The following is a 23,475-nucleotide window of genomic DNA, read 5'->3' as shown; positions in this document are numbered from 1 at the left end:
GAAGATGAGATATAAATCGTTTTACTGAGATGAGCAGAAATGGAAAATTATCCAGAGATCAGAAGAGAATGCATAAATTGAAATTAAATCCCAGTAGGATTAAGGAAACGTTTAAAATTTAAAAAAGATTGTGAATCCTAAAGTGGGATGGGGAAAGGGAAAAACGGCAGATAAACACTTCTTTTTGTCCTCATTGAGAACAAAGTTATTCTTAAGGAGACGCTGAGATTTTTGGGAAGCCTACTCAAAAATTCAGTAGTGTTTTATCTGAAGAAAATAATTATTCGAAGATTGCTTTCTACTGAGATGTTACAGATGGAGGCTTTGTGGTGTGGTAGTTTAAAACAATTGGTCTTTACCTCTAGAGATCCCTGAGATGAACGTTGCCCAGAAGCGAGAGCAAAATTGTGTTTTTAAAGCATCATTTTAGGAGCAGTGGGACAGTTGGCAGACTTTACCAAAGCTGTTGAGAGACTCTGCAGACTTTAATTACCATCTCAATATTGCAGCAGTTGTTTAATTTCTGCCAAAGAAGGGAATAGTTGTGAGAAAGCGAGATCACACTCTGTCTTTCATTCTTTCCATTTTGACAGGTGAATAAAGGATGCTTTTCAGTATTTCCTCTGATACTGTGACACGTTTGTAAAATTTGCATAGAATTGTAAAATAATTTTTCTTTAGGATTAACAAAGGGTTTTTTTTTTTCCCTTTGGTTTTGAACGAGCCATCCAGCCTAGTGTGAACACAGTTTAAGTCTCGTCATGAAAGAAGTGTGATGAAAATTGAGTGCGTTTTCTGCTACTGAGCAGTCGGCTTCAAACACCACTAGTTTCAACCTTCGTGGCCAGGCAACGTGTATTACGTTGTGTTTATTTTAGAGGGTCCAATAAATTTTAAATTCAGGTTTGAGTTTCATCTCTGGTGTGGGTTGTTAAAGGAACAGCCTGGATTAGTAGAAAAAATAGGAATTTATTAAAGTGAGAAGAATCAGTCAATTTTAAAAGGAGAAATGACCCTATAATACGAAACTTCCTTGGTGAAGGATATGTTTACTCTTTTAGACCTCAGATTCTAAATCAGAGCATGTATGGCTGGGTTTTTCATTGTCAGTCATATGAGTAATAGGCTGATAATATGTATTATTTTCTTTTTTAGCAGTTCTCTTCATCTGTGACACCTGAGTGTGTTCAGGTTTTTTCTAAGTGCTTGCAGTAGCCAAAGCCAAGGAAATACTGATTCATTGAAGACTCTAACCAACTCCTTCAGTTGATCTGCTGTATAGATTTACATTTTTAATGACTGGATCGTGCCTGTCTGTACTTGCTAAAGCACCAGCCATTGTTTACTTGGGGGGAGGGGGAGGGGAAACCCACCCACAAAAAACCACAACCATACACCTAAAAAAACCCACACCAAACAACACAACTTTTTTTTTCCTTTTCCCTCTCCTTCTCTTCAAGTCTCTTATCTCTCAGGAACCTTTTCAATGCTGTCTTCTAGCTTCAGATCTCTATTGTCACAGTATACAGCATGTTCAGAACCTACTGCCCAGGAAGCCTACTTACTCATTTGTATTTTTTGCCATATATATGATAAATTAATACTTATGGGCAAGGGGAACGTGCTTGTTCAAAATCCAGAAAGGGAAAGGTAGACCATGAAGTAGGCACAATTTTTATCATGTTACTAGGAATACCTTTATGTTATATTTAGACTTCGGTTGTTTTGATGTTTAAAACTAAATGTTTGCAGTTTGTCTGGCAAACTGCATGCTGAATAGATTACACTGATTCACATTTCCTTATTTCAATATGCCATCTGTGCTTTTGGCTGGTTGTTAGCCTGATTGGGACTCTCATTTCATAAATGCAAGTTACAAAGAACTGTTAGGCCCAGACAGAGAAATCCTATATTTCACTTCCTTGAATAATCTCAACTGTTTTGACCTTACACCTGCAAGGACACGAGACTGAAGCTGTGCTTAGAGCAGGTTTTATTTTCTCTGGTGAAGAAGGATGTATTAGCAGGGTATAAAGATCCCCTTGGTATATTTCCAGTGAAACTCTAGTATATATAGTCATGGTCATGATTTTCATTGTGTAATCATTTTAATTAAGTTCAACGATAAAAGTTAGTCTTGCATGAGGAATGAATGCACCAGAGAGACAATGGAAGATTGATGACAGCTTGGGGAGCATCGTGTACTCTGCTGGTGGAAATGCGTGTGTGGAGAGCAGCTGAGCTTGGGTAGGTCAGAGATGACCCGCTCAGAGCAATGTCCAGGCAAAGTTTTGGGGATCTGAAAGAAGCAGGTTGCAATGTGAATATCCAAAAGCTTTTTTTGGTAATATTTTCGAGGGGGTTTTGCTTGAATGAATAGCTTCATTACTGAAATAATAAACATTAATTAATATCTGCGTCATTTTTGTAACTGCTATCTTAGTAAGGTAATTAGTGTAATTAGTATAAAGCATTGCTTGGTGGCATGATAAATCATAGAGCAGTGAATGTTGACTCTTTATCACTATGATGTATTATCTAATTTACGCAGGTAAAAAAAAAGGGGGGAAATCAAGAAGGGAAGCCAGCAGTGACAGCTGGGTGGCCTTTTGGTCACTCTTCTTGCATCTGCTCCTTGTATTCTCAATTGCTTATAATCGTTGCTCTGTTAATTAACAGTTCTTTTTTCTTACTGTTACCAAGTCTTAATCACTGAAACTTGTAAGGAGAGGCAGGAGAAGAATGAAGTAAAAAAACAGAGACTGACAGTTGTTTTTTCCCTTCAGGCTACTTGTATAAAGGATGACACGCCTTCCAGTAATAAGTCTGTGTTTGTATGGTATCTCCTTTGCTTTCACATTCCTGGGGGCATCATTTACCAGTTACAGTTCAGTGCAAGGATGAAGAATGCTAATGATGGTTTTTTTCATTACATTCTGTTTCCTAGAACCTATGAGAACACCAAAAACGTTGAAGATTGCTGAGATCCAGGCCAGACACATCGCTGTGGATTGGGAATCTCTGGGTTACAACATCACTCGTTGCCACACTTTCAATGTCACTATATGCTACCACTACTTCTGCGGGCATAACGAAAGCAAGGCGGACTGCTTGGACATGGACCCCAAAGCACCCCAGCACGTTGTGGATTTTTGAATGTGAGCCTCAAAATGATCTTAACGAACCCGGAAGGGAGGAAGGAGAGCGAGGAGACCATTATCCAGACAGACGAAGATGGTATGCCTAAATGCTGTTACGGAAATTACATCCAAGTCCAGTCTAGACAGGTGGAAGGAAATTATCATGTATTTTACAGTATGTGTCCTGAAGGATGGAAGTTCTCTTCTATTAACGTATTAATTAGCCCTAAACCAGTACCTTTAAAATATTATAGCAGTCACCCTGCATATATAGCCCAAACTATCCATGTAGTGCAAGTCAAACTCAATGTCTATTTTGCAAGAAAAAGCAGGGTGGCTTCCCAGTCATTCCAAAAATACGCTAACACAGATGAGAAGAAACACATGGTGTTGTTACGTGAAGGCCTCTTCACAGTATTAGGTATAGTATTTGAAAACTACTTTAATTCTGCACATTTATATTTAAATATTGAGTTCAGTGCTTAAAGACTCTAATCAAGATTTAAAAGCTCTTCAGCAAATAATTCGAGCAATAATTTATGTTGCAGCTTACAGTATGTAGTATCTGCTAAGCCACACATCAGAGTAAAGCGTTATTTTGACAACTTGGGGGTTGGACTTGATGATCCTTATGGGGGTCCCTTCCAACTTGAGATAATTTATGATACCTCTTCAAAATGCTCTTGGTGAAGCTTCATTGACAAGACAGTTGAACTTGTGTTAGTTGGGAAGAAATAAAGACTAGATGTAGATGTTAATGGTGACATTCAGTGGTTAGGCTATGAATTTTGATAGGAAAGAGTATAAAATAGATGTTTTTAATAATATGTGGTAGTAAAGAGATATTTTCATTTTATTTTCTTATATTTATATGTCATTAAAATATTGATAAGAACAAAATGAAAATAGATACTTCCAGTGGTAACAAAAAAAGAATAATTGGACTAATGTAATAGTGTAGATACATAAGAAAATTAAATTGAGAAAGGTAGTGTGTTTGCCTGTAAAATAGAGGAGAGCGTATAGCTTTATATATGTATACAAATCAAGGATAGAATCTGGTAGCACTTTTTTTCCCATGTGTTTTCAGTTTTACAAGAAATAGAAGAGGAATAAGGTTACTGTTGCAATAGAGAGAAAAGCTTATTAAATAGGTAGAATATGAGGAGCTTTAGAGAACTATAGGTGCATCCCATGAAGATTTATTGCCAAGTACAGAATTAGAATATTTCATGCAATTTAAATTTTAGCACTACTTTTTTTGAAAGTTAATTATAAATATAACTCGCGATGAATTATTTCTGTGTCTGTGTTTACAGCATACATATATATCAGTGGTTGCTATTTTTCTTGAGGTTAAAAAAAAAGTAGTAGTAATATTGTTATGTCCATGGAAAATGAATTTCTTTTTCTATCTGAGTTTTCAAGAGAGGTTTCTGAGAGCCATTATCTAGTTAGATGTGCAGACATGGTGGCTGGTCACTGTAGAGGTGCTTACCAAGAGGAGAGTCAGGAGCGTATGTTTTGGCTCCCGTTTTTGTTGTGGATTATTCTTGGGAAGTGATGCACACAAGGCAGGTTTTGGTCTCGAGCTAGCATGCCAGTTTGCTATCAGCGAACTCGTTTAAGCTGAGCTTTGGTGCCAGAGGTACTACAGCGTAGAAGCAGCCTCACCCAGTGAACAGAAGTTGTGAAGGTGAACTATTTCAAGCAGACGTTGTTTTCAAGGAGGGATTAATACATTATAAAAGGTAGTGATATTTAGACGCACTGGTCGTAATAATGCTTGTGACCTCAAAATTGCCTCTCGTGAGGTCTACCCAGTGGTACTGTTGGAAATGAAATGCAGATTTTCAGTGGTGCGTTACCAATTAACTTGAAAGTCTACATCCATTTTGTCAAGTATTTCAAAATGCAGAGCATCGAAGAAATGTGCAGTAAGGAAGGCTTTCAGCCATCGCAGAGGATTGCTCTCTCAGCAATGGTCATAGAGTTCTGTAGTTGACTGCCTTTGTGCACATTTCTAGGTTGGTCCCATGTCCAAGTGATCAAGTATCTTTCAAACTGTTTTAAAACACAATTTGCAGCCTAAAGCAGGACTCAGACTGAGAACCTGAGAGCAGCAGGAAGATACATGAGTCTGAGTCTGTGCCTCACGTATTTCACCTGTGGTCAGAAGTAGCCTCATTGGCATGATGATTTTTTGCAGGTTTTTAGAATGAGCACGATGTTAATTACATAGTCAGGGGCATTATCGGTGATTCATTTATGAGAATGACTATAGGGGGATTGCAGTGTTTTCCTACATTTTTGCAAATACCAGTAATTAGAAATAGCCACTGTTTACATGTTTAACTGAAACTGTGAACTTACACTGTGTGCTTTTCATTAAAAGAAACTTTGAAAATCCCAGACAACAACAGATAATTAACTTCTTTTTTAGCTTTTCTGTAGTGCAAGCATTCTTTCCAATCCCATTCTTTCTTACAAGGATCTGCTAATCAAGTAAAAACTTTGCAGAATGTTGGGATTTAAAGGTGTCTACTCCATGTTTTCTTGTGTCTCCTCGTCTTTACCATTTTGCCCTTCTCTTCTGGGTTTTTTTTTCCCATCTTCCCCATGCTTTCAGCTCTCTGTCCCTTTCTTCTCTTCTTTTTGCTGTTGTTTTCTTTTAATCTTTCCCTTTTTCTCTGTTCTTCTATCATTTTCTTCTGCTAGGAGCTTTACACATATTTGAACTTCTGGGGTTCCCTAAATGCAGAGGATCTTGGACTTTTGCAGGGCTCTGGTGTGAGACAGTGGGGATCTCTGGTTGCCTTTCACAAAGGTTCACATATATATAAGGCTGTGTAGCGGGGCCAGACCTCCCAGAGTGGTGAGTGATAACTGGGCAGTGTGTGATACTAGGAGCAGAGTTAACTAAGGAAACAATTAGCAGAAGAAGAGAGTAAGATTCAGAAGCTATGCTTCAGTCCTTTGGAGCTGTGAAAGGAAGGTTTTAATAGCTTGTAATTCAGTATGTGCAAGAAAGCAAAGACATGAATATCAGTCTGAAAATAGCCTCCTTTCTGACCAGAGCTAGATCTGAATACTTTGTGGTTTTACATATGTCTGTTTAACTTGGATAGATTGAATTAATCTTTATACTACAGTAATTTGCAGAGCTGTATTCCACATAAAAATTAATCCCTTAAGCAATACACTGTTATAGAAAACAAGGAAATTTCTAATTGGTTTATGGGTGAAACACCGTCTTTCACTCTGGGGAGAGACCACACCATCACTAAAATTTGAGGAAAGTTCTGAGTACTTGGACACTTGGCCTTATCTCTGCCATGACAAGGGCTCCTGGCTTCACCTGGCTTGTACAGGAGATGGACAGTGAAGGATTTGGTAAAGGAAAAAGAGGAAGGCTCACACAATCGGGGGATGCACACATGCTGGGCAGAGATGATGTTTGTCATTTCGAACAAAGTTCAAGCAAGAACCAGCAGTGAATTTATCACTTTGCATGAATATGCAGCATGCACGTGTTCTTGGAGCTGCCTGCTCACAAGGGTGCTGCAAACTCGAGGGACTCGTTTTAGAGCAGTAGATGGTGAATGGGAATAAAGCATGTAAATGCTTCCTTAATTTTTAATTTGAGACAGATGCAAAAGGCAGTGGATTAACAGGAATAGTGACAATAGGTCTGAGAGAGCAGCTATGGAGAAAGCAAATCATGAAGCTCAAAGTGCTCGATGGTGATTTTATAACTAGTAAGGGAGTGTGTCAGCTAACAGCAGGCAAACAACTAATTGAAAAAGATAACTTGGAATAGGATAAGTACCCGTTTTCTGGCTTAAAGTGTACCAAAGCTTTGGTCTGAGCCAAAGGACCCGCTCATTGGACACAAATGAGGACCCCTGATCTTTCAGAGAGTGTGGCTCATTCAGCTCTGTGCAGGGATATCTAGAGCTGTGATGTAGGGTTAAGACACCAACTGTCTGACTCATGCTCCTGGGAAAGCTCCAGCATGCTCACCACTCTGGGAAACAGCGGAGAAAGAGAAAAATGATATAATTAGAGGACCAAAAAAAAAAAAAAAAAAAAAAATTAAATACTTAGTGTACTTTCTAAATTTGTGAAAAGGAAATACTTTCCACCAACTTTGAGGGTGGATTTTTTTTTTCTGTTTGATAATAGGGCTGTAAGTTGCCTTTATTGAAAAAAAATATGTATATATACATTTTTCTTCATTCACAATTTCATATGAAAGCACTTTTCCTTTGTGCTTTTTCAAGTTGTTCTAGCACCCCAGGAAATTACTTGGGGGTGGATGGTGGGGCAGGGGAATAAGAGGAGGAAGAAAATACACTTAGATCAGAGGAAACAAACAGTGCTGCAAGGAGCTTTGGAAAAATGTAGCTATAAACCTCTACTAGTATCATTGTAGAAGTAACAAAAAATGGCCCACCTGGGAGGGAAGTTAATGCAGCAAGATGAGCAGGCAGTGTGTCCGATGCTGCAAAGAAGGGTTGCAAAGATTGCTTGAAATGGCAAACTGTCTCAAAAAAAATGTGTAATTTATCTAGCCAAGTGACACGTACATGGAAGTCAAGCGAATCCTGGTGGGAAAATATTGGCCGATTATTGCAGTTAATGAAGAGAAACCCGTGACTAAGAGATAAAAGTTTAAAGTTGTGAAGTTGTCCATAAATGCTTTTGCTAAAGGTATTGACCTTCGGTCCTTGACCAAAAAGGAAGACTAATGACCTATGTGTCATGAGCAGCGGCAAATTTTAGTGTCAATATAGTCAAATAAGGGAGAAGGTGTTATGTCTTGAGAAGCAGTGAGCTGAAACTGATTATAACCGACCTACTGCTGTTGGTAAAAGGAGCCTGGGATAACCTATTTGTCCTTCAGCTCGTGAAAATAACCCCAATTCTTTTTTTTTCAGATGGTAGGTAAGATTTGCTATCAGCATATCAGGAGAGAAAAAGTGGTTGTAGAAAGACATGTGAGTGCTTTTTATTAAAGATGTCAGAAAAACTGTTTTGTGACAAAGTAAGAAAAATACTGAACTTATTAGCAGAGGTGTATTTTAAGGTTACACTGAACAAATAACATATTAAGTAGTCTGTTTTAAAGTATTGTGGAGACGGGAAATACAAGCTAGGTTTTATATTAATAGCCCAGGAAAAATTGGCCCGCAAACACAGAATTATTTACCCTGGCTGAAAGACCTTCCTACTTTCATTTCCTTTAGATACCTATATTAGAAGCTTTAGAGCCTGAAAAAGTGATATTGCATGTGAGATTCTTTGTTGAAATGGTGTGTTTGACATAATGATGCCCGCAAATAGGCCAGAATTAGCAGCTATTTCAGCAGTTTGCAGTGGAATGGGGCCTTACACCTGGGCCCACCAGTTCCTGCTATTCCCAAGCCATGCGCTTGCTGAAAGCACTCTCCGAATATCGATTTTCATATTTTTAGAAAGCTTTAAGTTATGTATGTGAGGTTGTTTCACCCTGACGTAGAAAAGAATTTCTTAGTCCCGTAAATGAGTATTGAAGTCAGCATTTGGTGTAAAAAGCCTATAAATAAAATAGTGTGTTAGGTGCAGGATCCCTAGAATTCAGCAAATCCAGGACTCATGGATTTAACCCCATTTGATATTTCTGCCAGTATTTACACTGAGACTAATTAGCCTCTGTTATCTCACGTTGTGGCTCGATTGCAAGCATTGATGCTTGTTACATTAGTAATTGTATATAAGCTGGAAGGTTCGGGAGCCTGTGAGCGGGTGGGTGACGCTGCGGAGCACAGCCCAGTGCCCCCCCACTGCCCACCGCCTGGGGAAGGCAGTACCCCTGCCACCTCCCGGGGCGCCTGCCCCAGCCCTGCTCCTCCAGGAGATGAAATCATTAAGCAAAGAGCGCGTGCACCAAAGGAGGCTGTTGATACGCAACCAGTTTTCTTCTCAAATAGCGTTTTGTTCTTCGCTGCCCATAGTGCAACTTGAGCAATTTCCAAAGCAGCCGTTTTTGTCAGCACCTTTGGTGTAAATACTGTGATGGTAAAGACTAGTACTAGAAATTCTGCTTTGTTTTGGTTTTGGTTTTTTTTTCCTTATATAAAACTTGCTTCTACTTAAGCCTTAGTGTTGAGTTGTAACAAAGCATAAAGTTAAAATGGTAAATCCCTTAGAAAAAGCAGATGGAAAGGTGACTCATTTTATTTACCTGTAACATTTAAACAGCAGAAGAGGTTGACTGTCACCTTCTCCTGAAAATGAGAATTTATCTTGGAGAAAGGCTGTAGGTTTGCTGCGGATACACTTTATTTTTGAGTACCACAAAGGAATTTTTCCCAGTATAACGGTGCATATATCTGCACATAGCCTTTACCATATAGCATAATAATACTCTGCATGGCATTCACAGAGTATAATAATAAAAATACTCTGTTTACATGCACTTCCATTATTTTGTAGCAGGAAAACTGAAGCAATATAAATTCATTTTTATAGTGGTTGGTGTCACTTAATATGTTGTTCTTCCAGAAGTGATGTACTGTAAATACACATTTCCCGTTAAGTTAGTGTAGAACAAGGCTTAGGTGACACTATTTGTGAATAACAATTTATTTGTGACTGTGACATAATTTAATGAAGATATATTGCTCTAAAATGAATTGGTCTGATGTCAGATTGATGGTTTGTACTTGTGTTATGCATACTGTTTATAAAAGTCCACCATCCCACATGTATATAGAAGAAAAGATTATCAGCTATTCACTCTGCGAATATATAGCTTCATTAAAAGGGCTCCAGAGGTGCATGTAAATTGTGAAAGAAGAGCTTGTGATGTTCCACTATAAAACCTTGCTGAAATTCCCTTTGAATTTGTTTTACATTACTTCTATATACATGTGCATTTTATGTTTGTATACTTTTTAATAGGAAAAATGATGGGGTTTTTTTGCTTAAGTTAAAATCTCTTCTGAAACCCATACAGCTAAACCTACCTGAATGATTTTACTTCTTCATATAAGTGTCAGTCTTGACTTGCTGGAAGTTTCGCATAGAATAATGCATGTGAAAGGGAGAGTCTTTACTGTTGTTGTCACTGAGAGATGGTGGGGTCACACTTCACAAGGTCGGCAGATGGAAAGAAAATCAATGGGACCAGAATCTTTTTGAAGAGAGGGTGCAGAGGCCAAAAGGTCCGAGTCCAACTTCTCTAGTAGCTGCTTATACTTTTTGAATTATTCAGATACCTGACCATTGATAGGGAATCTTAAGTAGTGTACTTCACCTTAATATACACTCGTTAATAGTCTTGAGTGTTTTGACTTAGTATAGACTGTCCGTAAGTCCAAGGGGAAGCGCGAGAGCTCGTCTAGTGAGAAGAATGGCAATTGAGAAGGCAGCAAAAAGGTGTTGGGGGAGGCGATGGGGCTACTGGAGATGCACACCCAAGTGAAGAAAGCCTTTTGGTCTGTTTGTGAAGAGGTTTCCAATAGCTATTATCAGCGCAAGGCTGATGTGTGTATAACTGTCTGTTTCTCATCTGAGCCCTTGCTAAATACCGTCTGAAAGGGAAGGCTCTTAACGCTGCTTTGGAAAGGTGAAGTTTAAGGTACTTCTTAAGTCCTTAGGGTCCTGCTGGGAGTGAGTCATAGGGAATAGACAGCAATGGCCACCTATATGGAGAGGTGCAGTTTGAGTCTTCCAAGTAGTGTGGCCAACAGGTTACGTTGCTGGTGGTTGGTTGGTTGGGGTTTTTTTACTCATTTCAGCCCTCTTAAAATACCTGTTTGTAACTAATACTGACCTGAGAACAAAGATGTAAAACAGAAATGATGACGTTTAGGCATTATTTTGAAAAAACTGACCGATGTTAGTTATTTGCATGCCCGCAGATAACTGTTCTTTAAGAAAATTCCTTTGCTCCTGCTTTTCTCTTTCCTCGCTTCCCTTTGCCCCTTTGGTAAAGCTATGTAATTTAAAGATGTTTTTCTCTGGTTGAACTGAAAAATGGAAGGGAAAATGGTACTTCAGACATCAAAACATGTCCTTCAAACTAAAATTAATTTATATACCTTTTTCTAGGTATTTGAGCTTTTATTTGTTTCTTTGTTTTAATTCCAGTTCAGCTTTCAAATAATTTAAGTTGATCCAAAACTTCCATTTTGGTGAATTTACAAGGGTAGGTGGGGTTTGTGGGAATTACTGTTCTCTTTTTTTCTAGACACTTGCTCTCTTTTGCTTTTTGACCTTATTTTGACTGGGATTCCCAGCAAGCTGCTCATCGCTGTGCTAGCTTCTGTTCTTGTGACCTTCCCATGCCAGTGGGAAGAAGAGCATGAAACTAGCTGGGATCATGTAGTTCCAGTCACTTTAACATCGTTGCTGCCACAAGCAGCAGAATTTATACTACAGGAGAAGAAAACAGTCATGCCATGTGATGAGCCCGGAGGTATCTCCCACTTGAAACTGTAGGAGGCTTTATGCAACCCTCAAACGCCTGCACCCAGTTTTAATTGCATATGAAACATATTCTTTAAAAGCACCACAAAAAAGTACTTTGCAGTATTTCGAGCAATTGTCTCCTTTCTTATTACCTCACATGCTTTAACGTGCTTTAATGTCAAATTCCACATTCTGTGTGCAGTGCACTCCTGTGTTCCCTCCGAAACGCAGATATACATAGAATATATGCGCGCACGCACATGTTCACACTTCTTCCATGGAAAATGTTGCGTCCATCAGGGTATATTCGTACCTCATTTGAGATGTAGAGAAGACAAACAGTAGAGCATTCCCATGAAGAACGAAGTGTTGCCGACAGGAAGTCTCTCAATATCCCAAAGAGCACACAGGGCCTGTCGTGGTGTGTCAGCCTTTATCCACTGCCCAGTCTGTATTGGCATGCTGCAGCAAAGCAGCAGCGTATGATTTCAGTTAACTTCTCCTAAGCCTTAGTTTGACTGATGGATGAACAGCTGCTATGAAGCTCTCATCTGTTTACTTTTGGGCTTTTTTTGACTCCATGAATTTGTTACTGAAGTCCCGAATTCTGTTGTTTGTACCAAGGGTCAGATCGTGATTTATAGCTTCCATGTAGACTGAAATAAATCCCATGGCTGGGACAGAGCGCTCACTCTTTGGTGCTGCTAGCACAGTGACTGGCGCTTCCTTTGATCCAGAGGCTTTTAATTTATTTTTATTCTTTGTAAAACTTCGGTCTGCTTTGATAATTAATACTTGAGAAATGTCATGCGTGAGGCTCACTGAAAGTTGCATTGAAGAAAACGGGCTGATTAAGCAAGGGACAGAATTATATGTCAATATATTAAATAGAAGTAGCATTTTAGCTTGAAACACTGCAGATGTGGGCAACTTTGGCTTTTTGAGGGGGGAGGGTGGTTTTTTGGGTTCAGCATTTCTTCAGGCACTCTCTTATCCTCATCCCCTTCTTTTAGCATGCATGTGTTCAAATCTAGGTGAGCTGCCATGGTTAAAAAGGAACTGTATGTGTAGGCAAAAACATCTTGTAAGCTGAAATGGGAGATAACTAAGCGCTCCCGCCTGGTGCTGATGGGATTACCAGGTACTGTGAATCACTCAGGCAGAGAGGCCTGAGGTGACGCTTCAGACTTGTTATTACACCAGGGATATTGGTTCCGTTTAAAATAAGAAAGTAGGGTCATCTTACTGTGGTTCAGTTCAAAGCCTTGAAAATGTCTTTTCTTGGAAAGATTTGGCGTAAGCAGTTTTGATCCTTGTGCAGCAGGAGCACATCAGCGGCTGAAAGCAGTGGGGGCTGGGCTGGGGTGTTTGCCCTGTGCCCAGCCCCCTCTTCAAATGAGGATTTCTTTTAAAACAACAAACCATAGGAAGGGGGTGACTTGAAAACTATTTTGTAAGCATTTCTTTTGTTTGGAAGATGCTGTGTAACAGAGGCTCTTCCTTGCCTTTGATTTTTCTTTTTAAAAGGATTTTTAAAGCGTGTAGTCCTTGTCCTAAGATACGCTTATTACAGAGTTCAGTGATGTTCCCTGAAGTCGTAATCTAGCTTGAACTGTTTCCCCTGGCTATACTACGAGACAATTTGACTTTGCGTGAAGTCTTGAAAGCCATATGTAGGGATCACGTTTCAACTTCATGCTCTCCCTACACTGCGAATGACAAAATACACTTTGAAGTGCTTTTTCATACTCTCTACTGCTGCATTTTGCATGCAAGTGAATATTAATAAAAATAGACCTGCGCTCACTTCTGGCTTTAATAGGTTGTTCTGTCATCTCTTAAATTTTTCTCTCTTGAATTTCCTATTTTTAAAGATTTTATTTTGTTTATAGTGCCAGGCCCTATACCTGCCAAGTCGGTGAAAGGAACTCCTTTTGAAGATAAGATCTTCCTCAACTGGAAGGAACCTGTGGATCCAAATGGCATCATTACTCAGTATGAGGTAATCATTAAATAGATACAAGCAAAGGATAGGTCTAGGAAAGTGGGGCAAGAAGGGTGGCTTACATTGTGTGTTTATGCTTTGTAGACAGCTATTCAGTTATATGCTGCTTTCATTTACAGAATGCTGGGGTTTGTATAGTGATTAGATATTCAAAACTCATAATTACAGTGCATATGTTGTTGGCTGGCCAGCCCTGTCAAGTGGCTTTGGCATGTGAGTATAACATCACAATCCAAGTGGGAGGTGCTGGTGTAAAATCTTGTATCATTACTACAGACCCTTCCAGAGCTATGACAGCCATGATCTGTGAGATCATTTTTGTGGGAAGAGAAGGTTACGTGAAAAGTAAGATTATTATTAAATTTGGAGGAATGCTCTTTTTTAGCTTTGGCAGATCTTTAGGTATCACCCTTCGAGGAGATGTCCTTTTTTTATTTTTTTTTTTATTTAAAGTGTGTTTAATATATGTGCCTTCTGGGTAGCTCCAGAGGAGGCTGGCAGGAAACACCAGCTGATTTGAAGAACAAACATCCTCTCCAGCACTCCTGGATGTAGTTTTGTGTACTAGTGACTTATAGGAAGAAGACAAACCGACTAACCAAACAAAACCCCTTAAATGTGTTTATTTATCTAATTATTGCTAATAAATTTTAGATAGTGTGTGGGTTAACCCTGGTGGGCAGCTCAGCCCCAGTTAGCCGCTTGCTCACCCTCTTGCAGCAGGATGGGGGAAAAATCAGTAGGGCAAAAGTGTGAGCTCTTGTGTTTCAATCACAAATCCAAACCACAGCACCATATGAGCTACTATGAAGATTAACTCCATCCCAGTCAAAACCAGTACATTAAGATATCACTGCTGGCTTTAAATATATTAGCTTAGTTTGGACAGCATTTCAATATGATTATGAGAAGAGGAAAATGCATTAGTGGGAATGAAAAATAAAGGGGTTTGGTAGAGATAGGGAGGATGGTGGGGTTGTCCTAACTTAAATGTAACAGTGAAATTCTCCATACGTGAATTAAAATCACAAAGAAAGAGAGATGAAATGTGTCTGCAAAGCCTTTAAAGTGAAGCAGACTCTACAATAATGCACATCAAGTCCTCATGGTATCCTCCAGACAGCTGGGTAGCTAGATGAGCATGTTCCTTTTATTTTCTTTCCAGCTGAGCTAACCTAATCTCCTTGTGCCAAAACCTGTAACAATCGTTACAAAAATGATTGTTTTCGCAGGTCAGCTATAGCAGTATACGGTCCTTTGACCCTGCAGTTCCAGTTGCAGGACCTCCACAAACCGTGTCGAAGCTGTGGAACAGCACACACCACATCTTCTCACATTTGCATCCCGGTACTACTTACCAGTTCTTCATACGTGCAAGCACCATCAAAGGGTTTGGACCGGCAACCACAATCAATGTGACAACCAACATCTCGGGTAAAAACAAAAACAAAGTGTGTGTGTGAATGTTCACTGGTTTCATTCAGCTTTGTGGGACCATTTTTTGTAAGACTTGAAAAATCAGCAAATGTGAAAGAAAACCCCAAAGGAATCCTATCATATTGTGAAATTATATTACTGAAAATGTTTCAGAGCATATTTGCCAAACAGTGGCATAAGTTCAGGGATAAATCCTTGCAAGAGATGGAAATGGCACACCTGTAGTTGTCAACTGTTTGATTTTGTGTAATCTCGTACTTTCATCTACAGATTTTGAAGTGCTGTATAAACCTTAGCTAATTAAGCCTTTCAGCACTCCATAGGTCACTAAGTACTATATTTGTTTTGCAGATTAGTATGAAGTCAGATGCAGGAAATGGACTGACTTACTCAAGGTGACGCCACTTAGCAGCACACAGCCATAACAGAAATGGGGCGGTTGGGAGGAAGTGTGAATTTCTTCCACCAGACCCATATAAGTCTGCTTCCTCATGCCTTTATTCATTTACTGCAATGCACCAAAGATTGGCACTATTCATTGTAATAACACACTGCAAACTCTAGGAGAAAGTAACTTCAATGGAATATTAAAGCATTCAGTGGAATGCTTTAATATTTTTTTTCTTAAATTTTAGTATTCTTAAAAAAAATATATAGTATCTTATGTAGTTGATAACAGAAGATAAGTCGATGCTATATGTAGAGACTGTTGATTTTATGACATGGTGACTGCAGAGCTTGGCAGAGATCAAAGTAGTCGGTCATTTAAAAATGTAAACAGCACAAAGCAGGCTATTTTCTGTATTATCTGCCATAATAAAACTTATATTGTCCTATAAAGGGAAATTAATAATGTATTGGAAAGCACCTACTATTTCTGTGGGAAACTACTCACGTAGTCTCCTCACCCAGTTCCCAAAAACATGCGTATGAATCAAAAAGTGAGAAAATTTAAGACAGAGCTCCTTGAATTATGTAGCAAGTGAAATGCTGTAGTTGTCATAGTTAACTGGAATAATATCTTGAATTCCATCCCAGCACGTAAGTACTAGCACGCATCATACCCCAGCCCCTTCAGAAAAACCCCAGCCAAACCACAAAAAAAAAACAAACAAACAAACAAAACAAAAAAAAACAAACCAAAAAACCCAAACCAAACTAAATGGCATGTTCTGTTCATCTCTATCTATTAGGTTGTTTTGAAGTCTAGTATTTTACTCAGGTTCTTTTAAAGTCCTTGTGTTTCTTCACAACAAATTCAACTTCATAAATTTTCAGAGATAATGGTGGGTGAATTATTTCCATACTTGTTTTGCTCTTCTCTTTATAGGAGGGGAAAAAAAGTGTAACTATGTAGTATCTTGGTAGTATGTCTGTCCCACAAACATTTCAGTATTTTGAGCAATAAGCACCTCAATATGTTCTGGTTATTTAGGACTACAGTTTGTTCAGGCTTTTTCAGATATGCCATCTCTTTCCACCCAGAAATTGTGGATATTTTATCCAGAATCCAGTCTATCACACTTTCTAGACACAGTATAGGTCTGTCAGTTGGTGAAATATGGCTAATACAAGGAAAGTTTAAAGGCAAGCTGTGGCGCCCTTTGTGTCTGAATTCCAGCCTGGTTTTTTTCATCTTGTGTTATGCGAACCGCTGTCTAGTTTCACTTTGCATAACTGATGCTTTTTACGAAGCAATACATATGTTTCAGGAAGTGTTAGCTTTGTTTTAATGAGGAGTGAAATTATTCCTTTCAACCATGCTTACAAGTGACTGCAGTGATCATACTGAACACGGTGTAAATAGTAAGTTGTAAGTGAACATTAAATGAACATTATTTCTCTAAAATAATATTTCCTGAAATAAGAGCAATTCCTGTGTTCACCTAGAATCTGGGACTAATGAAGCAAGGCTTTTAATCTTTCATTGCTCTTCTGCCTATTGATATGTTTCAATAAAATTATTATGACTTAAATGATTGACATCCTTCTGGGAAACATCTTTTTTGTGAAAGTTAATTTTTAAAAATACAGGCATCAGTAACAGTTTTATAAAGATATGCCCACATATTTAAAAAAAAAAAAAAGCAGACACTTTTCAAGCCTGTTAAAGATTAATATTTAGTAGAAATCTCTTATTTTGTGACTCGCAGAAAATCCTGGTTTTTTCCTTGCATTAAAGCTGAAGTCAGCAACAGTATTACCAGTGAGGACTGTGGTAGGTTTGTGGCAGCAGGTTCAAGTTGGATGGCTGAAGTGGTCACCAACACCAACCATCCAACCCACACCAAAGGCCTGGCAGCCAGTCCATTAGTGAATCAGTCCCTGAACTGCTTCCAGTTTTGACTTTGATTTTGTCTTTTCTTAACCCCCTGAGCTGAAACCTTTCGTTGTTCAGAAACTGATTCATGAGCAGCTTGGCCATCCACTGTAAGTAATGGAAGGGGAAATGGTCATCAGAAGAGACTCTCCCATCCTGTTCTACCCCACCAATGCATGTCTGCCCGAGCCCAATTTTCCTACAGTCTGGTTGGTATTGGCATAGTTTCCCATGATGTGTAAGAAAAAATGTGAAAGGTTCTTAAATTGTTGGATGAGGAAAAAGAGAGTTGATAGAGATTCACAAGATGGTGAATGTAGTTGTTTGTAAAGTATAAAGAGCGAGGCCAAATTAGGATTTGGTAGTCTTGTGGTTTCTTGGCAGTCACCTCCTCCCTCTATTTCTGTCCTTCTGGGATGAACTTGTTTCACTTAATAGGCATCATGATTTGAGAGGGAGCAGTTAGGGATGGGGGGGGTTATCAGTTGTTGAAGTCTTATTCATGCTCTAGTAAAAGATTGTACTTGACTGGAAAAATCTTTAAAAAAAAAACTCACATAGCTGATGAAGGTTGTGGCTTTGTACTATATTGCAAACAGCCACAGTCTCATGAAAATTCAAAATGTTTTCACTGATCTATTTCTCGTTCTTTTCCTTCCCACTTAATCAGCTCCAACTTTACCGGACTATGAAGGAGTCGATGCATCTCTAAATGAAACTGCTACTACAATAACTGTACTTTTGAGGCCAGCACAAGCCAAAGGTGCACCTATCAGGTAAAAAAAAAAAATCAAAAAGAGATTTTTTTAGTTGATTATATGCTGTCTCACAGCTCATAGAGCTGTTCATTTCCAAGTGATATTCATTTGACTTACTGTTGTTTTTCTTAGCTAGACTGAGCTTGCCAATAGAACTATAATTAAAAAGAAAAAAAAATCTTGGGGTTTTTTTTTTTTCCTCCTTTCAAAGATAGTTGTGACCTGAATCACCCAGCTGTCTGTCCTGTTTGATTTAGGGTCCCCAGGACCACCTCCTATCCATTATAATTTCATTTTACTTTCTCACAGTGTCTGTGAAATATGAGGTTGAAAGGTGTTTGTCAAAAAGTGGGTTTGAAAATAACACTTTCTCTCCAGTGCTTCAAATCAGTTCTTCCATAGCAAATATGTATGATTGGAAAATTGAAAGCTCAGAGGAAATGGGAGAATAATAGCGATGAATACAAACTATTTGACCTTTTTCCTTTCAGAGTGCTTCTTACTAGGAATCATGTAGCAAGCTATTAAATTTTATTTGGCGTGTCCCATAATCATATTAAAATGTTTCATTTATGTTAACTTTGAGGGGTCTTTCCCTTTCTGCTCTCTATTCAGAGATAATTTAATTCTGTTTGCAAAGATTAGTCCACATCCTGCTCTTTACTTCTACTTGTTCGTGCTAAAATTTTGTGCTGTTATTTGATTCCATTTGTGTTTTACTGATGTGGCTGCATCAGCAATATTCAGGGACAGGGTTGACTAATTGGGGGTTAATTAGCTACTAAGCATCAGAACCTTGTCATGCTCTTACCCTTGTGACATTTTAGAGAAATACAGGCTAATGCATTTCCTTCTGTATTACATTAAGTCGGTTATTGTGGCTCAGCTGATGTTGAGTAATGTGCCCAACTCCTAAAAGTAGAGGAAAATTAGCTGTTTCTTAAGTCTGTTTCCATTAAGAGGAACGCATGTTTTACTTGGATGTTGTGGGGATGAGTCACGTTCCTGTAAGTATTTCTGTATGTTTATCTTGTGATTTATATAACCGAGTTATTAATTTATATTCTGTCACAGAAGATAATCCAGTTCTATCCCCTTTATAGGAGAGATTGATGTGTTATATTCATAAATAAAGTTGGAACCCTGTACATCACTAATTTCTGCAAGATTGCCCTGGAGCAAACCTAGGTTGGGGTGTTTTTTTGTTGTGAAAAATGATAAAATGTACAGGACTAATTTGAGTACGGGACTTGGATTCCAAAACCAGGAGTTTTGTTGAATTGATACAGTAGAAACCAGACCTATGATCTGAAAATGCTCTCAAGTTATGCAGGTGCTTAAACTCACTGTACGCCTTGGTGTTTTTAAAGCCTTCGAGGTGTCCTGCTGGTAACCGTGTCAAAGGTTACCAGCATTGCCCTGTGTGAGCAATGTGATCTTTCTCTCTCATCTAATCCATGCCAAATCCTTTTGGTCTTGCGCCTGGTCCCCCAAGGGTGCTGGCACGTAGGCCTGCCCAGAGTGTGCATGCCGGACCCCACTGGGATCTGCTGACAGTGGCGCTCATCTCGGTGCCAACTTTCTGTGGTGCATTTCGGCAGGCAGCAGCGGGCTTCTGCCTTCCACCCCGCCGCTCGCCCTGAGCAGGGTCAGTCTCGCAGCCTGGGTTTCTCTCCCACAGGTTTTCTTTCACAAACTGGCAGTGTGCTGGGATGTGGCTAGAGGATCCCTCCTGCCTAGCTCAGGGAGCTCTGATTTCTCTGTACTCTGCAAGTCACGCACGGCGGAGTAAACCTGCAGCACGCCACCTCACATTTATGCCTTCAATTTTCCTTACAGCATCCTCAGTCTTATGGCATGAGCTTGTCACTGCGGTCTGTGAAGGTGGCAAAAAGGATCTGTGTTCTAAATGTTAATAGATAGTTGGATAGGGTTAGTTTGATAGAGTATTAATAGCTGTTCTTTGACTATCCTTTCAATAAAGCATGCATCTTTCTTCCTGTCTCACATCTTCCCTCTCCACTTAATTAATTTCTAAAACTCAAGAAGGTACATCAAATTTCTGACATCAGGAGGCTAAGGAAATAAGTCCTCAACCATAACCGGAGAGCAGGGCTTTATGTTTAAAAATAAAATAGGTGTTTTATTCCTTACTCTGAATGAGTAGCATTCTCCAGCGGAATGCACAGTACATGATCCCATTCCCTTTCCTGAAGTTATGCATATTGTAGTCAGGTATTTTTTCAGCAGCTTCTTAATAAGGGAGATAAATGTAGCATGCTGAAATTCTGTATTGATTGAATGCAGTTCGCTAAACTTTATGATGCGCTTTAGTGAAGCTTCACTCCATCCACGCTGCAGTTGTTTCCACTACAAGCTGGCTTGCTGCCATAAGGAGTGTTACTAGGTAGGTGGGAAAAGATGCATCGCCGTGCCTGCAACTGTGATTGAGTAGAAGGGACTCAAATGCTATTCTTTAGCATGACATTGAAGAATACAGTTGGCTTTTTGCAAAGGTTTGTTTGCACCCAGTCCTCTAATCCCTGGAGCTGTAGATGATCAGATTTGGTTGTACCTCAGCCCCATCACCAGCAGAACCCCGGGGAAAAAGATGTTCCTTAACTCAAGTGTAATCTATGTGCAGCTGTCAATCATTTCTTTAAGGCACTAGATGCCATCATTGTCACCGTTTAAACATGACGCTAATCATATCTTCCTTGTCAAGTGTTATCGTGTAATCTCTAACATTTTTTATGGCCTCCTGGAGTTTTAAACCAAATGGCAAACTAGAAATGGAAAGGGAGACAGGGCTGGATGGCCCAGGCTCACTGCGAAGTGCGTTACCATTTCACCATCAGTCTTGAAGATGAGATTCCAGTCAGTAGCATCAATGGTGCTTCAGGGATTCCTTTGAAGACGTGATTTCTCACTGTAGTTTTTCTGAAGGAACCTAGCTGAGCACCAGCAAAACAATATTTTGCTTTCACATCCTGCTGCAGATGAGGATTATGAAAAGCATATACTAGAATCAGCACAGACAACTTTTCAGTCATTAAATTTATTTTATTTGATTGGTAGACTGTTTTTTCTTATATCTCCATATGCAAAATCAGGTTGTTTCCATTTTGCAACAAGACTAAGTGGACCGTGGCAGGGAGCAGCTAAAACTTAGTTATCAGTTAGAATTCCAAGAGTTGGGGTTGTAAGTTGTGCTGTCAATCAGTCTGACACCTGTCAAAGGAGAGGACACTGTGTATCCACTAGACATATGGAAGGAAATATCTAGCTGATATTAAAGCCTGGTCAGAATAGGACTGAAGTATGAACAACGTGTTTGCCACTGCCATACCTCTTTGGGAGCCTGAATTCTTAAGGAGAGGTGAAAAGGAAGATCTGTTGGCAGGGGCCTCCTTTGGCTGTTTTTAATTGTCTTAGTCAATAGGGAGCTATTCTGCAGGTTTTCTTAAAAAAAAAAAAAAAATCAACTTTTTTGACATGAAAAATAATCTGTTCATGCAAAATCTCAGCTGAGGGGCTCTTCACCTGCTCTGTCTTCAACTTTCTGCACTTACCTGGCTGTCTCAGACAGCTGTTTGGTCTTTATGACACTAACAACTTACGTAACAGGTTCTGAAATTTGTATTACTCTTCAGAAGAGCTCAGAAATTACTTTAGTCATCAAGGTGAAAGGAATATTTTCATCTAGGTTTTCCACTCTTCTCTATTTCTCTCTTGTATTTCTTCTTTCCTGTTTCGGAAGACTGGAAAAAAAACACTATTGTAGGAACTGCCTTAGCTCCAGACACAAGAAAGCGCTCTCAATTATTGAATTCTCCCCATTACACAAAACAGGTGTAGAAAACATAAGATAATTGAAGTTAGAATTAGTAATGTGTAAAAACGCAAGGATAAGCAGAGTACATAGCCTTTAAACTCACTTAGAGCATGATGTCAGACCATATTTGCAGACAGTGAAGACCCTGCTTTTCCAGTTGCAAGTTTAACTTTGGCTTTTCATCACATCTTACAGCAGGGTGTCCTTTACGAACACTGTTATGTGTACACGAAGTAGCAGTGGTGCTTTGAAGCCACTACAGGGTTTAGTAGATGGGTTTAAACAGATGGTGTCACAAAGGGCCCAGAGGTAAATGACTGTATTTCTCCGTGTCTTGTTAGGCTATGATGTTGCATGAAAAATACTGCCAGATCCCTTTTCCACAGAGAACAGGAACTTCAATTTTCAGAGTTTTGGGTTTTTTCTTTTTTTTTTTTTTCTTTTTGGTTTGGTTTGTTTGGGTTTGTCTTAATAAATAAATAAAAAAAAAAGGTAAAGCAGAGCTTTGTTAGAGACTTTAAAGGTTTTCTGCCATTTGCTATTCTTTCTTGTGGTGGGTTTACCCTGACTGGAAGCCAGGTGCCCACGAAAGCTGCTCTGTCACACCCCTCCTCAGCTGGGCAGGGAGAGAAAATATAACAAAAGGCTCGTGGGTCAAGACAAGGAAAGGGAGAGATCACTCACCAACTACCGCCATGGGCAAAACAGACTCGAACTGGGGAAGCCCTGAGAAATTAGTTCAATTTGTTAACAATCAAATTAGAGTAATGAGAAATAAAAATAAAACCTTAAAACACCTTCTCCCACCCCTCTCTTCTTCCCCGGCTCAGCTTTGCTCATGATTTCTCTCTCTCCTCCCTGCCAGCAGCACAGGGGGATGGGGGTTGTGGTCAGTCCATCACATGTCATCTCTGCTGCTCCTTCCTCCTCAGGGAGAGGACTCCTCTCACTCTGCCCCTGCTCCAGTGTGGGGTCCCTCCCAAGGGAGACAGTCCTCCACCAACTTCTCCAATGTGAGTCCTTCCCACGGGCTGCAGTTCTTCATGAACTGCTCCAGTGTGGCCCCCTCCCACAGGGTGCAGTCCTTCAGGAGCAGCCTGCTCCAGATTCCCACGGAGTGAGGGGCTCTGTTGGGCACAGCTGCCTACTCCAGCGGGGGGCCCTCCCCCGGCTGCAGGGCGGTCTCTGCTCCCCCATGACCCTCTATGGCTGCAGGGATACAGCCTGCCCTCTCACCATGTCTCCAGCCCTCTCCTGGGCTGCCAGGGAATCTCTGCTCCAGTGCCTGGAGCACCTCCTCCCCCTCCTTCTCCACTGACCTTGGTGTCTGCAGAGTTGATTCCCTCGCATCTTGCTCTCTCTGCGAGATTTCTCTTCTCATTCTTTTTTTTCCTTATCAGACATGTTATCCCAGAGGTGCTACTATGGTCACTGATTGTCTTGGCCTTGGCCAGCAGGAGGTCCAAAACCCTGCCACACAAACCCAATGCAGTGGTTTATCTAAAAGTCATTGTATAAATGCA

The 23,475-nt window shown here is 39.7% G+C and overlaps 1 protein-coding gene across 1 annotated transcript in view; it reads left to right on the top strand.

The window, feature by feature from the left end:
• Positions 1-2,947: 2,947 nt before the first annotated feature.
• LOC104516892 (receptor-type tyrosine-protein phosphatase kappa-like) overlaps positions 2,948-23,475 on the top strand; it is a gene marked incomplete at both ends in the record, with an annotated part of 27,115 nt that continues 6,587 nt past the window's right edge. The window contains 5 exon segments of the mRNA XM_010161385.1: positions 2,948-3,145; positions 3,148-3,237; positions 13,490-13,599; positions 14,835-15,036; positions 18,030-18,135. Of these exon segments, the coding sequence (XP_010159687.1) occupies positions 2,948-3,145; positions 3,148-3,237; positions 13,490-13,599; positions 14,835-15,036; positions 18,030-18,135 (706 nt within the window).

Source organism: Eurypyga helias, unplaced genomic scaffold (assembly GCF_000690775.1).
Source record: "Eurypyga helias isolate BGI_N326 unplaced genomic scaffold, ASM69077v1 scaffold621, whole genome shotgun sequence".
Lineage (NCBI taxonomy): Eukaryota > Metazoa > Chordata > Aves > Eurypygiformes > Eurypygidae > Eurypyga > Eurypyga helias.
This window is presented reverse-complemented; position numbering and strand designations above follow the sequence as displayed.